This window comes from Pseudorasbora parva, chromosome 16 (assembly GCF_024679245.1).
Source record: "Pseudorasbora parva isolate DD20220531a chromosome 16, ASM2467924v1, whole genome shotgun sequence".
NCBI lineage: Eukaryota > Metazoa > Chordata > Actinopteri > Cypriniformes > Gobionidae > Pseudorasbora > Pseudorasbora parva.
The window spans coordinates 31,823,853-31,837,173 of record NC_090187.1 but is presented as its reverse complement, the minus strand read 5'-3'; the positions used below and the strand labels follow the sequence as shown (position 1 = coordinate 31,837,173).

At 38.0% G+C, this 13,321-nt stretch overlaps 1 protein-coding gene across 1 annotated transcript; it reads left to right on the top strand.

Moving 5' to 3' along the window:
• Nucleotides 1–2,712: 2,712 nt before the first annotated feature.
• selenoo1 (selenoprotein O1) lies at nt 2,713–13,115 on the top strand. The gene is made up of 9 exons (XM_067419717.1): nt 2,713–3,379; nt 4,551–4,754; nt 5,458–5,635; nt 6,082–6,212; nt 6,302–6,579; nt 6,661–6,829; nt 9,149–9,334; nt 9,549–9,705; nt 12,090–13,115. Exons 1-9 carry the CDS (start codon nt 2,826–2,828, stop codon nt 12,306–12,308), a joined length of 2,076 nt encoding a protein of 691 aa, XP_067275818.1. The 5' UTR covers nt 2,713–2,825; the 3' UTR covers nt 12,309–13,115.
• The last annotated feature ends 206 nt before the right edge of the window (nt 13,116–13,321 follow it).

The window sequence follows — 13,321 nt, the reverse complement described above, 5'->3', positions numbered from 1 at the left end:
GCTATCATGACAAGGCAGCCATTACAACTTCCTTGGCAGTAAGCGCGCGCTGCAGCGACATTGTTCTTGACATACCCAACAGCCCGAGCTCGCTCGTCTAACTTACTCTAGTATTCTCTGTCCGCAGCGCTTCAGCACGGCGGCGGTAGAATGAGCACGGCGAGAGCTTCGGCTCGAGTTAGTTTATTCACTCTAGTATTCTCTGTCCGCGGCGATAGAGCGACAGGACGAGAGAATTGGAAGCGTGAGGTAAAACTCTGTCCGCGGCGCTTCTAGCACGGCGAGAGCTTCGGCTCGAGTTTGTTTATTCACTCTAGTATTCTCTGTCCGCGGCGATAGAGCGACAGGACGAGAGAATTGGAAGCGTGAGGTAAAACTCTGTCCGCGGCGCTTCTAGCACGGCGAGAGCTTCGGCTCGAGTTTGTTTATTCACTCTAGTATTCTCTGTCCGCGGCGATAGAGCGACAGGACGAGAGAATTGGAAGCGTGAGGTAAAACTCTGTCCGCGGCGCTTCTAGCACGGCGAGAGCTTCGGCTCGAGTTTGTTTATTCACTCTATTATTCTCTGTCCGCGGCGATAGAGCGACAGGACGAGAGAATTGGAAGCGTGAGGTAAAACTCTGTCCGCGGCGCTTCTAGCACGGCGAGAGCTTCGGCTCGAGTTTGTTTATTCACTCTAGTATTCTCTGTCCGCGGCGATAGAGCGACAGGACGAGAGAATTGGAAGCGTGAGGTAAAACTCTGTCCGCGGCGCTTCTAGCACGGCGAGAGCTTCGGCTCGAGTTTGTTTATTCACTCTAGTATTCTCTGTCCGCGGCGATAGAGCGACAGGACGAGAGAATTGGAAGCGTGAGGTAAAACTCTGTCCGCGGCGCTTCTAGCACGGCGAGAGCTTCGGCTCGAGTTTGTTTATTCACTCTAGTATTCTCTGTCCGCGGCGATAGAGCGACAGGACGAGAGAATTGGAAGCGTGAGGTAAAACTCTGTCCGCGGCGCTTCTAGCACGGCGAGAGCTTCGGCTCGAGTTTGTTTATTCTCTGTCCGCGGCGATAGAGCGACAGGACGAGAGAATTGGAAGCGTGAGGTAAAACTCTGTCCGCGGCGCTTCTAGCACGGCGAGAGCTTCGGCTCGAGTTTGTTTATTCACTCTAGTATTCTCTGTCCGCGGCGATAGAGCGACAGGACGAGAGAATTGGAAGCGTGAGGTAAAACTCTGTCCGAGGAAAAACTCCGTCTGTCCGCGGCGCCTCCTCAGCGCGACGGTATAGTGACGAGAGCTTCGGCTCGAGTTCGCCTATTCACTCTAGTATTCTCTGTCCGCGGCTGTAGCGCGACGGAATGAGAGAAGAGTGGGAACAACTCTGTGGCAGCGGCGGAAGAAGAGCCGCGGCGGCGGCAGAGTGAAGAGAGCTTCGGCTTGAGTGTGCTCATGTCCTCTAACATTCTCTCTTTCCGCGGCGCTATTCAGCGCGACGGGACGAGAGCAGAGGGAGAGTGAGAAGAGCTCCGTCTTTCCGCGGCGCTTAACGACGCGGCGGAACGAGAGAGTCCTCGAGTAGAACAAGCCTGTAAGCTCTAGAAGTGGCGTTGCAGCGGCAACACACACACAAACACATATAACACTCAACATAGACACAGTTTAAAGGATATATAACGCCGGATGGCGTAGCTGGAACGGCAGAGAAGGCGGAGAGGGAGTCCGTCGTCCTCAGCTGCAGGTTCCGCTGGTGCCTTTTCAACGGCGGTGCTTCTTCCGGAGACCAGCGAAGGTATCGCTGAAGGAGATAAAATCTGACACCTATGGCGAATTAGGGTCTTATATAGCCTCCTGTATGCAAATATAAGCACCTTTTCCGGCGGGCTTCTGGAACGCCCCCCATTGGTTCGTTCCTCTCAGCCGCCTCACCATAGGTTCCTGCAGTTGCCGCAGCCCGGCCAATCAGAGCGCTCCTCGCGCTGGGCTATGGCCGTGCAGCTCACTGCGCTTTACATAGATACCTTTATTAAAAGTTTTGCTTCACATTCTCGAGAAAAGGAGTTTTTCCCATACGTAATACGAGGAACCTCTCTCGAAAGGGAACCACAGATAATAAATGTCCCATTTATAATTTTTAAGTTTCAGAAGGGTGCTCATAGCTCATTAACACCCCCTTTGCAGCTCCTATGTGCCCAAGTTTACTACGCAGGGGACCTCTGCCCGGCAGTCAAAGCGGCAGTGCGGACTTCAGAGGAAGACCATGATAAAGACCGAGGGTGCCATTTGGGACAGGGCCTTTATGGTGATTTTTTATTTATTTACAGTCTATGTTGTGAACACACCTCCCCCGCGTATTCTAATCTAAACCCATTATTGTTCTTATTATTAGTATTGTTCTTCTTGAAAGAGTATAATGTCTTGAATTCTGCTGCCATGTTTTAGATTTTTCCTCCTTTCTTTGAGAACTGTAAATCCAGCAGGTATTCGTTCCTGCAATTTTATATGAAACATTATAACTTTATAATACATTCACCGCTTCCAGCGTTTCCTAAACTCACCCTGTAAGAAAATTAAATTGAGACTGTTCCGTAAAAAAAAAAAAAAAAAGGTCATGTAATAACAATCATGCACATAATAAAAAGTAAATGTAGACAGTTCCGGTACATTTCCAATAAGCGAAGCTTTTTCGAATAGTACGTTCCGTAGTGTTTGTTTCTAGGGGGGATAAACAACGACGGACCGGATTTTCATGGGCGTTTGACAACAACTTGGTTCTGTTAGGTTATATAAGGATGACAGTCACTCTCCTTGTCTAAAAAGCTCATTATTAGACAGTATTACGATGTGAATGGCTTCTACTGGAGCTCGTTTAACACGGCTTTATATCTCATGCCCCGGTTTTGTTTTACTTAGATCACTGTCATATGCGGGAATGGACGACATGGGCATAAGCCCGAGCCGCTCTTGCCTCGAACGACTGCAGTTTGACAATGTTGCTCTTAAACAACTTCCACTGGACCCGTCCACCGAACCAGGGGTCCGACAGGTCCGGGGGGCCTGCTTCTCTAGAGTACAACCCAGCCCTCTAAAGAACCCAAAGTTTGTGGCAGTTTCAGGTTCAGCTCTGGCACTTCTAGGTCTTAATGCTGATGAGGTTCTGAAGGATCCACTGGGCCCAGACTATCTCAGTGGGTCTAAAGTGATGCCAGGATCAGAGCCTGCTGCTCATTGTTACTGCGGACACCAGTTTGGACAGTTTGCAGGACAACTTGGTGATGGAGCTGCATGTTATCTGGGAGAAGTGAAAGCCCCAGTAGATCAGAGCCCTGAATTACTGCATGAGAATCCCACTAGACGCTGGGAGATCCAGGTGAAGGGCGCAGGACTGACACCATACTCTAGGTAGGATTGCTACTGGAATATAACTTAAGCATTTTATCTAGAACATACAAATCTACATACAACTTATGACAGCTTATATTAAACATAAAACCTGCTATATAAACCTACATTTAAATAACCCATATAAACCTACACATAGCTAACTTATTGAAAGAACATATACTTCACATAAATGCCTTGCATTAACTTTAGATATATATTTGGATTTATACAGAGAAGTGGTACAGCAGCTATTCAGTGCACAAAAAAAGACATTCATGGTGAACAGTACTAACAGGGGCAGTGGACGATTTCTGTTCACATAGGGAGAGACTAGAATATTACAGAAAATGGATGCAATACAGATTGTTTCAAAGCAGCTTCACACTAATAAACAAGAAAATAAAAAATGGCCAATGATGCACACTTCATCACATATGAGAGATCACAGCTGATTAAGTTCAACAACAGTGATGCAAAAATGAATACATTGAATCAGCTACAAAGCAGCTCTGCAGGAAACGGGTGTCATCATCCAATCATCAATCAAGTTTTGTTCTCAAGGTATGTTAAAGGGTTAGTTCACCCAAAAATGAAATTTATGTCAATAATGGCATGTCTTTCCACACCTGTAAGACCTCCGTTCATCTTCAGAACACAGTTTAAGATATTTTATATTTAGTCAGAGAGCATATGCAAGTGTCATCATCAAAGTAGTCCATATGTGACATCAGTTAGTTAATTAGAATCTCTTCATTGAAAATACATTTTGTCAAGTGACATTGGTGATCTGAATCATGAATCAATACGCTGATTCATAACTGTTTGAATCTTTATTTGAGGGATGAAAACAAACCAGGATGAGAAGACAATGCGTAAGTCGTAGTTTTCGTTATTTTTGGACCAAAATGTATTTTCGATGCTTCAAGAGATTCTAGTTAACTAACTGATGTCACATATGGACTACTTTGATGATGTTTTTATTCCCTTTCTGGACATGGACAGTATAGTGTGCATACACTTACATACGCTCTCGGACTAAATATAAAATATCTTAAACTGTGTTCTGAAGATGAACGGAGGTCTTACGGGTGTGGAACGACATTAGAGTCATTAATGACATACATTTAATTTTTGGGTGAACTAACCCTTTAAGGTTTAAATTTCTTACAAAGTCTTTTGTTTTTTTTAGACAAGCAGATGGGCGGAAGGTTTTGCGCTCCAGCATACGTGAGTTTCTGTGTAGTGAGGCAGTTTTTGCCTTGGGAGTGCCGACTACGAGAGCTGGATCAGTAGTGACGTCTGATTCCCGAGTCATGAGGGATATCTTCTACAATGGCAATCCACGCATGGAAAGATGCTCTGTGGTCTTGCGCATCGCTCCCAGCTTTATTAGGTAACCTTAGCTGTTTATTTAGTTACTAAATGCTTTCTCAAAGTGAATTTTATTTATATATTATAATAGTATTTATGAATATTTTTCATTTGCATTTATGTATTGTAGATTAGGTTTTAGTAATTCATTTGTTGCTCTTTTTGTAATTTTTATTAGTTGTTTTTATATATCTATTTAGCTTTATTTTTTTAATTAATTTAGTTTGTCATTTTTTTGCTTTTATTTTGCCAATTATTTTTTGCCATGTCAGTACTTAATTCAAGATTAATTCAACAGTAAAGTAACAGAATTAGGTTACACTTCATTTTAAGGTGTCCTTACTTGCAATATTGAGCAATATTAATTAACTGCACATACTTACTACAGGGTTTGCATTAGGTTAGGTTCAGGGTTATTTGCATGTAATTATAAGCAATTTATATTAATTATTATAGAAACTATATGAATCTATATGTAACTATATGTAAGGACAGTAGGGCACTGTCAAATAAAGTGTTACCCAGAATTACGATGCAAACTTTATCAAATAAGAGACAGATTTAAATTGTGCTGTAATGCAGCAGTAGCAATATGGCCAGTTCTCCTCTGGTCAATAACAAGGCTTGTACGATACTTCAGTTTTTATGTCTATCATTGTAATAGTTAGCTTGTAAATGCAGTAATTGTTCTAGATGTGAAGAAGTTGTCTTGATTCTCGATGTAGGTTTGGATCGTTTGAGATCTTCAAACGAGCTGATGAGTTCACTGGCCGGCAAGGTCCCAGTTACGGCCACGATGAGATCAGAACCCAGATGCTGGATTATGTCATTGTGAACTTCTACCCAGAGATCCATCAGAATCACTCAGACCGCATTGAGAGGAATACCGCTTTCTTCAGAGAGGTAGACTGAGATCATTTTCTTTTTTGCATTTAATAAAATCATTGCTGTGTTTGCAGTATTGAAACGCATTATAAAATACCAAGTTTTTTCCTGCCAACATTTTTGGGATCCTTCAGTTGTTTTGTTTGTCTATAATTATATCATTATCCTCACTGACCTTATTTACCTGAATGAATCTGCCAAGATCCCATCATCAGATTTAGCTTCTTATTTATGGGGACTTTATTACTGCATAGCAGTGATTCGGTTAGGTAGTATAAATTAAAATGTTACTTTTTTTTTTCAACAACTCTATTAGATTTAATTTTATATTGTGACTTATTGAGGAAAATGCTACCACAATATTTTAGTGAATTTTTATTCTATATCTTTAGTAAAGTGTTTTATTTTTCTTTTATAAGACTCTTAATAGTTCAAGCTTTGACATATGTTTATATTATTACTAGGTGACTTTACGAACAGCGAAGCTGGTGGCTCAGTGGCAATGTCTGGGTTTCTGTCATGGAGTCCTTAATACTGATAACATGAGCATCCTGGGCCTGACTTTGGACTATGGGCCCTTTGGCTTCATGGATCGGTAAGGTCTCACCTAAACATTAAATGTTATTCCGAATGTTCAGCTATTATTTGCATTATTCGTTGAATTTCCCTGATTTTTCTCTTTAGTTTTGACCCAGATTTCATCTGTAATGCTTCCGATACTTCAGGCCGGTATACTTACCAGGCCCAACCAGCCATCTGTCGCTGGAATTTAGCTCGGCTAGCTGAAGCCCTGGAGCCTGACCTACCTCCAGAACGGGCCGAACAGGTCCTGGATGAGTACCTGCCGCTCTACAATGGCTTCTATCTAAGCAATATGAGAAAGAAACTGGGTCTGCTGAGAAAGGAGGAACCAGAGGATGAGATTCTCATCACAGAACTTATGCAGACCATGCATAACACGGGTATGAAGATTGTGTAGCAGTAATATTAGAGTGTCAAATATAGTAGATAATTGCAGGACAGTAACCTCTTCCTCTTTCTAGGTGCGGATTTCACCAACACTTTCCGCAGCTTGAGTCGGATTTCCTGCCCAACACAGGAGGCAGAGGAAGATGACAGTGAGGCGATAAAACAAGCCACTGAGCTGCTCCTGCAACAGTGTGCCTCTCTAGAGGAGCTGAAAGCAGTGAACAAACCCACCATGGATCCACGGTAACACCTAAGTGTATATTATCATTTACACTACCATTGAAACTTTTGGGGTCAAAAAATGTTTTTAAATGTTTTTGAAAGAAGTCTCTTATGCTCACCAAAGCTGCATTTATTTGATCAAAAATATTTGCTATAAGAATAGTACGCTTAAAAAAAACAATAAAAAAAACATGATTTACTCACCCTCAAGCCATCCTAGGTGTATATGACTTTCTTCTTTCTGATGAACACAATCAGAGTTATATTAATAAATATCCTGATGCTTCCAAGCCTTATAATGGCAGTGACGGGTAAATTGAGTTTGAAGCTCAAAAAAGCAAATCCAACCTTCATAAATGCACTTCATACGGCTCATGTGCTGCTTAAAGGAGTCCTGAATTGAGAAATCAAATTGTCCTTGATCTTTAGATATATAAGAGGTAATTTTACTATAACAAATATCCCATAAGTTGCAGAACTCCGTGTTTTTGTTAGTTCAAAAACAGCTTTTATTGAAATCAAGCTGCCCAAACGGCTTGATTTGAGTTTTGTCACATTAAATCAACGCCTAATTCTACATCATTGCCTCTTTAGCCTCGCCCACCGATTCACTGCTGTCATAGAGTTGTAAATACGAGAGCGATGCAAACACAGGATTACTCCAGGATTACTCTAGAGATGCCTCTGAGGATAACAAGACGTTTTGAAGTGACTAGTTGTGGAAAAACAGTCTTTGCACTGCCATCCTTGAGATGCCACAAGTTCCAGATCGCATTAGTGAGACACTGCTCATTTGTTCGCTTAATTTTACTGCAGATCTGTTTTAAAAAAAGACACAGTTGGATGCAGGCTTTTCAGAGAGACTGAAAAAAAAAGATGATGCAGTGATGATGACTATTTTATCTGACAACAATGTTGCTGTGTCAGTAACAATGTTTTTACCATGTGTCACTATTGTGTTGTCTGTTACAGATCGTTTGATATTTAATGAGTATGTATACTCTAGTAGTTGTGATTTGGCATTTATGGGGTTAATGCGTTGCATAATAGGGTACTGATGAAAGCACATAGAGAATGCTGCTTTTGTTATTGTTTTGAGTTAAGCCATTTGCTGTAATCCAGAGTAAATATTTTAGTGAGCGACATCTGTTTTGTCATCGGTAAGAAATTAGAACATTTTTCATTTCATTCAAAACAACACTGCAAATCACAATATGTACATTTTTCATATCGATAAGAATGAACGATGATAGCCTATAAGAATGATGGTGCGACAAAGGATGGTACAAATTAATTCAAGATTTATATGTAATGCACCTAAATGTTTAATATTGTTGGAAAATGTTTAGAGATTTTCAATATCTAATTTTTTTTTTTAAACAATTCCACATGTGTAATTAAAAATTGTTTTAATATACAAAACTGTTACCCAATCATAGCAGTGAGTGTTTATTTACTGCCAAGTATTGAATGGGGCATTTCTATAAAAACAGTGTTTGAAAGAGAGGGTCAAAAACAGGATAGAAAATAGCTTATGAATTTTAAAAAACTGTAAAAAATGTTTATAACATTTAAGAAGTATATAGCATATAACATATAACAAGTGAAAATTAAATTAAAAATACAGTTCATGATTCCTTTAATATTTTTGTGGAAACTAATACATTCAGGATTCTTTGATAAATAGAAAGATCTGAAGAACATAAATTATTTTATAATATTTGAATAAAATTTCTTCAATAATAGTGTATATATTTATAAATGTTTACCATAAATATTACAAAATGTATGAATGCTGTAATGAAAGTTAAGCGTAGTTTACAATTTCCTCTAGCTCTTAAATAAATAAATTTACTAGCCACTGACAAAATATTACACAATCCCTATTTTCTACTTTGAGATAGGAATGGATTTTTGGATTGCTGTTTGCAAAAAGTATTGGACAGGCCTTAAGATTTGCTTAAAATAAGCAGTGTTGTTATTGTTAGGTAAAACTACCACAAAAAAAAGTTTAAAAAAAGTTCTAATTGAAATAAAGCTCAAATAAAATATTAATATTTAACTTAAAAAGAGAAATGTTGCCTTGTCAACTAACTGAAAATAAGTTACTAAAATTGCTTAAAATATATTTAAAAATTATTTAAAAAGAACAAAAACTAAAAAAAGTTATCAAAGCACATAGCAAAATTACTAAAAGGTTAACATTTTAAATGAAAAGTTATTATTAATAAATGCTATAATAGTATGTAAATAACTAAAATACTGTGGTTTTAAATTAAAATGAAATGATTAAATATCTTTATTTACACATTTCTTTTTTTGTTTTTTCCTTCAATGTAGTGAGCTTGCAATGCTGTTGTCCATGGCTCAGAGTAACCCTGCACTGTTCCAGATGATTTCGGACAGAAAGACGGTCGCCCGGCAGCTTGAAAGACTCTCAAGACTGAAGGAGCTGATGGACACAACTGCAGAACAACTGAGGGCCAAGCACACTGAAGACTGGTCCTGCTGGATCAAAAAATACAGGTACAGAAAACAAACTTTCATTTATTTTGATCTGATGCATTTGTTTCCAATTGGCAATGAAAAATGTATTATAAAGCATTGTTATTTGAAATCAAAAAGACCTGATTAAGACCTAAGTTGTTTTAATAGTTTAGGTAAGATTCATCTGTGTAAATGAATTCTTATTTACCTGATACAGTGTACTTTTGCTAATGTTGTCTATTTAATTCCCAAGGCAGCGGCTTGCTCATGAGTGTGAGGCAGGGGTTGATGTGAAAGATCTACAGAAGGAGAGAATATGTGTGATGAACAACAACAACCCACACGTGGTACTCAGAAACTACATTGCCCAGAATGCAATAGAGGCAGCTGAAAATGGTGACTTCTCAGAGGTGAGGCTAACATTGCTACTCAAAGCACTAAAATTGAAATTATTTACATTAAATTACATTACATATAATACCATTAAAAAATTTGGGTCAGGAAGGTGTATGTATGTATTTATTTATAATTAAATACTTTGTAAGCCCACCCAATCGTCCCATTGGAGGCTTATGATTGGTTGGTGAAGGTCGCTGCGCGTTCAGTATTTTTAGCTGGGCAAAAGGATTCTAAATAATCTTTTATTCCAGTTCATCTTTTATCTGACTCCATTTGATCATAATCTCAAATTTAGGTTAGAATGCCAATTGGTTATTTGGTAGTTTATATTTAATAGTTAACCACACATTTAATTATTCTGTTTAACCCTTTGTTGAAATTATGCCTGTTTATAATCTACTAGAGATAGGTAATAATCCAGAGTATTAACAGTCAGGAAAATTAATAATGCCAATTACATAATCAATTCAAATATAATCAATACACAACATCAAATACTCTGAAGTATAAATAAAATATGGATACCTGACTTCTGAAAATTACTTAACGCTGAGTGTCTGGAATACTCAACGTTACAGGCTGACCCATATAAAAATTTGAGCCCCGACCTCTTTGCAGCATTTCTTTAAATACCCAGACCAAGATACAAAACTCTTTCAAATGTAAACATGAGTTCACAATGGAGACCTATATTGATGACAGGAGGTAGACAACGTTTAGCCGGAGACCATCGCATCCATCTGACAATTTTTACAGATGTTTTTTTTTAAATGTATTTTACAGACAAACTCAACAGAACAGATAAATACAATCCAGTTACAATAACAGTACAGACATTCATCAGTGGAGTTCTGTACCACAAACAGAGTTGCACATTGTTTAATTATTTTAAGTATAATTTTAAGAAATGGCTTCTTCATAATCAACAATGTGAACATTAATGTTGCTTGCCCTATTACTACTATTAATAATTGTACTACTAATATTATTTAATTTATAATACTTTTTTGTATTGTATTCTTTTAGTGTTGTAAGTTATAAGTTTTGTTTTACTACTGTGGTTGTTTTGTTGTTGGTGTTGTTGTGGGGGGGGGTATAAAATTCTAATAGCTTTTTGTTTCTTCGAGGGTAATATAGATTCAATATAATATTTCACTTCATTTTTAAATGCTATAAAACATGTCTTTTTACCTGAAAATTTACATTTGTTGATATGAAATTTGGCCATTAAAAATAATATAAGTGCAGGCGTGTTTATCTTTGGAGTTTACAATAATGCCAAAAAGAACATCTTTCCACTGTAAAATAAAATTTCCATCAATATTTTCAACAATAAATCTCAGCATAGAGAGTTGGAGTTGGGGGAGAGGGGGTAAATAGAGAAAGATGTAGATTAGGATGATACTGAGGTGAAACTTGCGTTTTGAATGGTGCGCGAGGGACAGTTCAAATGTTAATTTCCAGAAAGTGTCTTTTGTCTTCTCTGGGATTAATCTTTCCTCAATCAGACAGTCCGGCATCTGCTAGTTAATTCTAGCCTTACAACTTTTATTAGGCAAAGATCAATAAATTGATCAAAAAAGACATTGTTACTAAACTTTTTCCAAATAATTGCTGAAAATTCAGCTTTGCCATCACAGGAATAAATTACATTTTTAAAATATATTCTAATAGAAAGCCGTTATATTTCACAATATTATTGTTTGAACTGTATTTTTGATCAGAATAATGCAGCCTTGGTGAGAATGAGACCTCTTTCAAATAGTGATGTGAAAATGAAATAAACATGGCTTTAAGTAAGTTAACAGATGTAAAATAATAGCAGCGAGTGATTTTGTTTTGTTTTTGTCTTATGTTCTTTGATTAACAGGACAGAAGCAGGTAAATTAGGCTGCTGTCACTTTTAGAGCTAATGTATGAATCCAATATACTGTTATATAACGTGTGTATGTAACAATATGGGCATTTTGATAGTTTGAGCGCAAAAAGCCACTAAATTTATGCACATATTGTTTTTGACACATTTTTGTCAAAATCAATACAAGCAGTTTTCAACAGAAGAGAATGAGACAAGCGAGTTTGTGAGTGAGTGGAGGCAGGTGTGTGTTTGCAAATTCGCTGTTGGAGAGAAGAGAGAGCGAGTGTGCAGCTGTTATCACGGTATCGATACTGCAGAAAAGTAGTATTGGAACCATTTTAGACACTTCAGTATGGATACATATCGAACTCCACTTTCAAAAACATGAAAAAACTTTACCGGCCCCAAACATTTGAACAGAAGTGTACATTATTATGTCTGTTAATAAATATGAATTATCTTGTGATGTGATTGTACTGCATAAATTCCATAAAGTCTTAAAAATGTAAATTTGTATCATCTTCTCAAATCCATTAGGTTCAGAGAGTTCTGAAAGTGTTGGAAAAGCCGTTCTCTGTGCAGGAAGGTCTTGAACAGCCAGGCTTGGTGGCAAGAGAAGGAGCGGCGGCTTCAGGGGAGAGAGCTGAGATCGGAGAAGAAGGAAGTACTTCAGGAGCAGAGGCTCGAGTACTTGTCCCTTATAACAGCAAGCCCCCAATCTGGGCCAATGAGATCTGTGTCACCTGATCATCATAAAACCTTTGTGACAACTAACCTGCTCATTTAAGCAGAATAATCCTGCAGAAGCTGGTTAGGTGTCGGTGAAGGCATTAAATGAGGTATTAAACTACTGTCCACCAGTTTAAAACATGCAGTAAGAGAGTGTGTAGGGGCTAAATGAAAATCCAGCATGTTTACTTCTGTATGTTTAACTGGTTAATGATGACTTAGACCACCAGTCTAACTATGACAGGTCTCAGTCTGAAAGATAGAAGTTTTGCCGCTATATATATATAAAATGACTGTGGATTTGAATGTAGAAGGGTGTTTGAAATGAAACGCACAAGCCATTGAGCAATGTAGCTCCAAAGCATAAACGCACAAATCATTTAAATCATGTAGTTATACAAGTATGTAGTGTTGTTTTAACACAGCCTAGTAGTTAGAACAGTGTATTATTCATCAACTACACCAACTTGCAAATAGTTTCCTAACTTAAAATATTTTATTTTCACTTAAGTATTTTAAGTTTCCCTACCACACAGCTCCAGCTAATCTATATTTTTTTATAGTGTGATTTACAAAATGCATAAATCATTAGAAGTGGACATTTACATTTTCATTTTGGAGTCAACAAAGAAAGTATTTCATATGCTTTGTGTTCATTCCTTTAAATGTTGTTTAAACCATGACTAAAAGAATGTTAGTGTTTTTCGGCATAGTTTCAACAGTTGTGAATAACATTATTTATATAATTTTTATGAACTTCCCTGATGAATATGTAATATTTCTAAGATAAATACTAATTTAATAAAAATAACTAGTAGCACATCTGTGTTCTAATTTTTGTCAACCAGGATTATTTCTCAGTGAGAGTGTGTGGGGAAGCAGTTTCCATTGTTTTCATTTAGGGAGGAATGTCTATGCCTGGGGCCCAATACTTTAACATGTTAACACAGGTTCGGGTGTGCACCGAAAAATACTAAGGCAGATTTGAACAGTGTCAAATAATTGAAGACTAGGTGTAGGGATATATATATATATATATA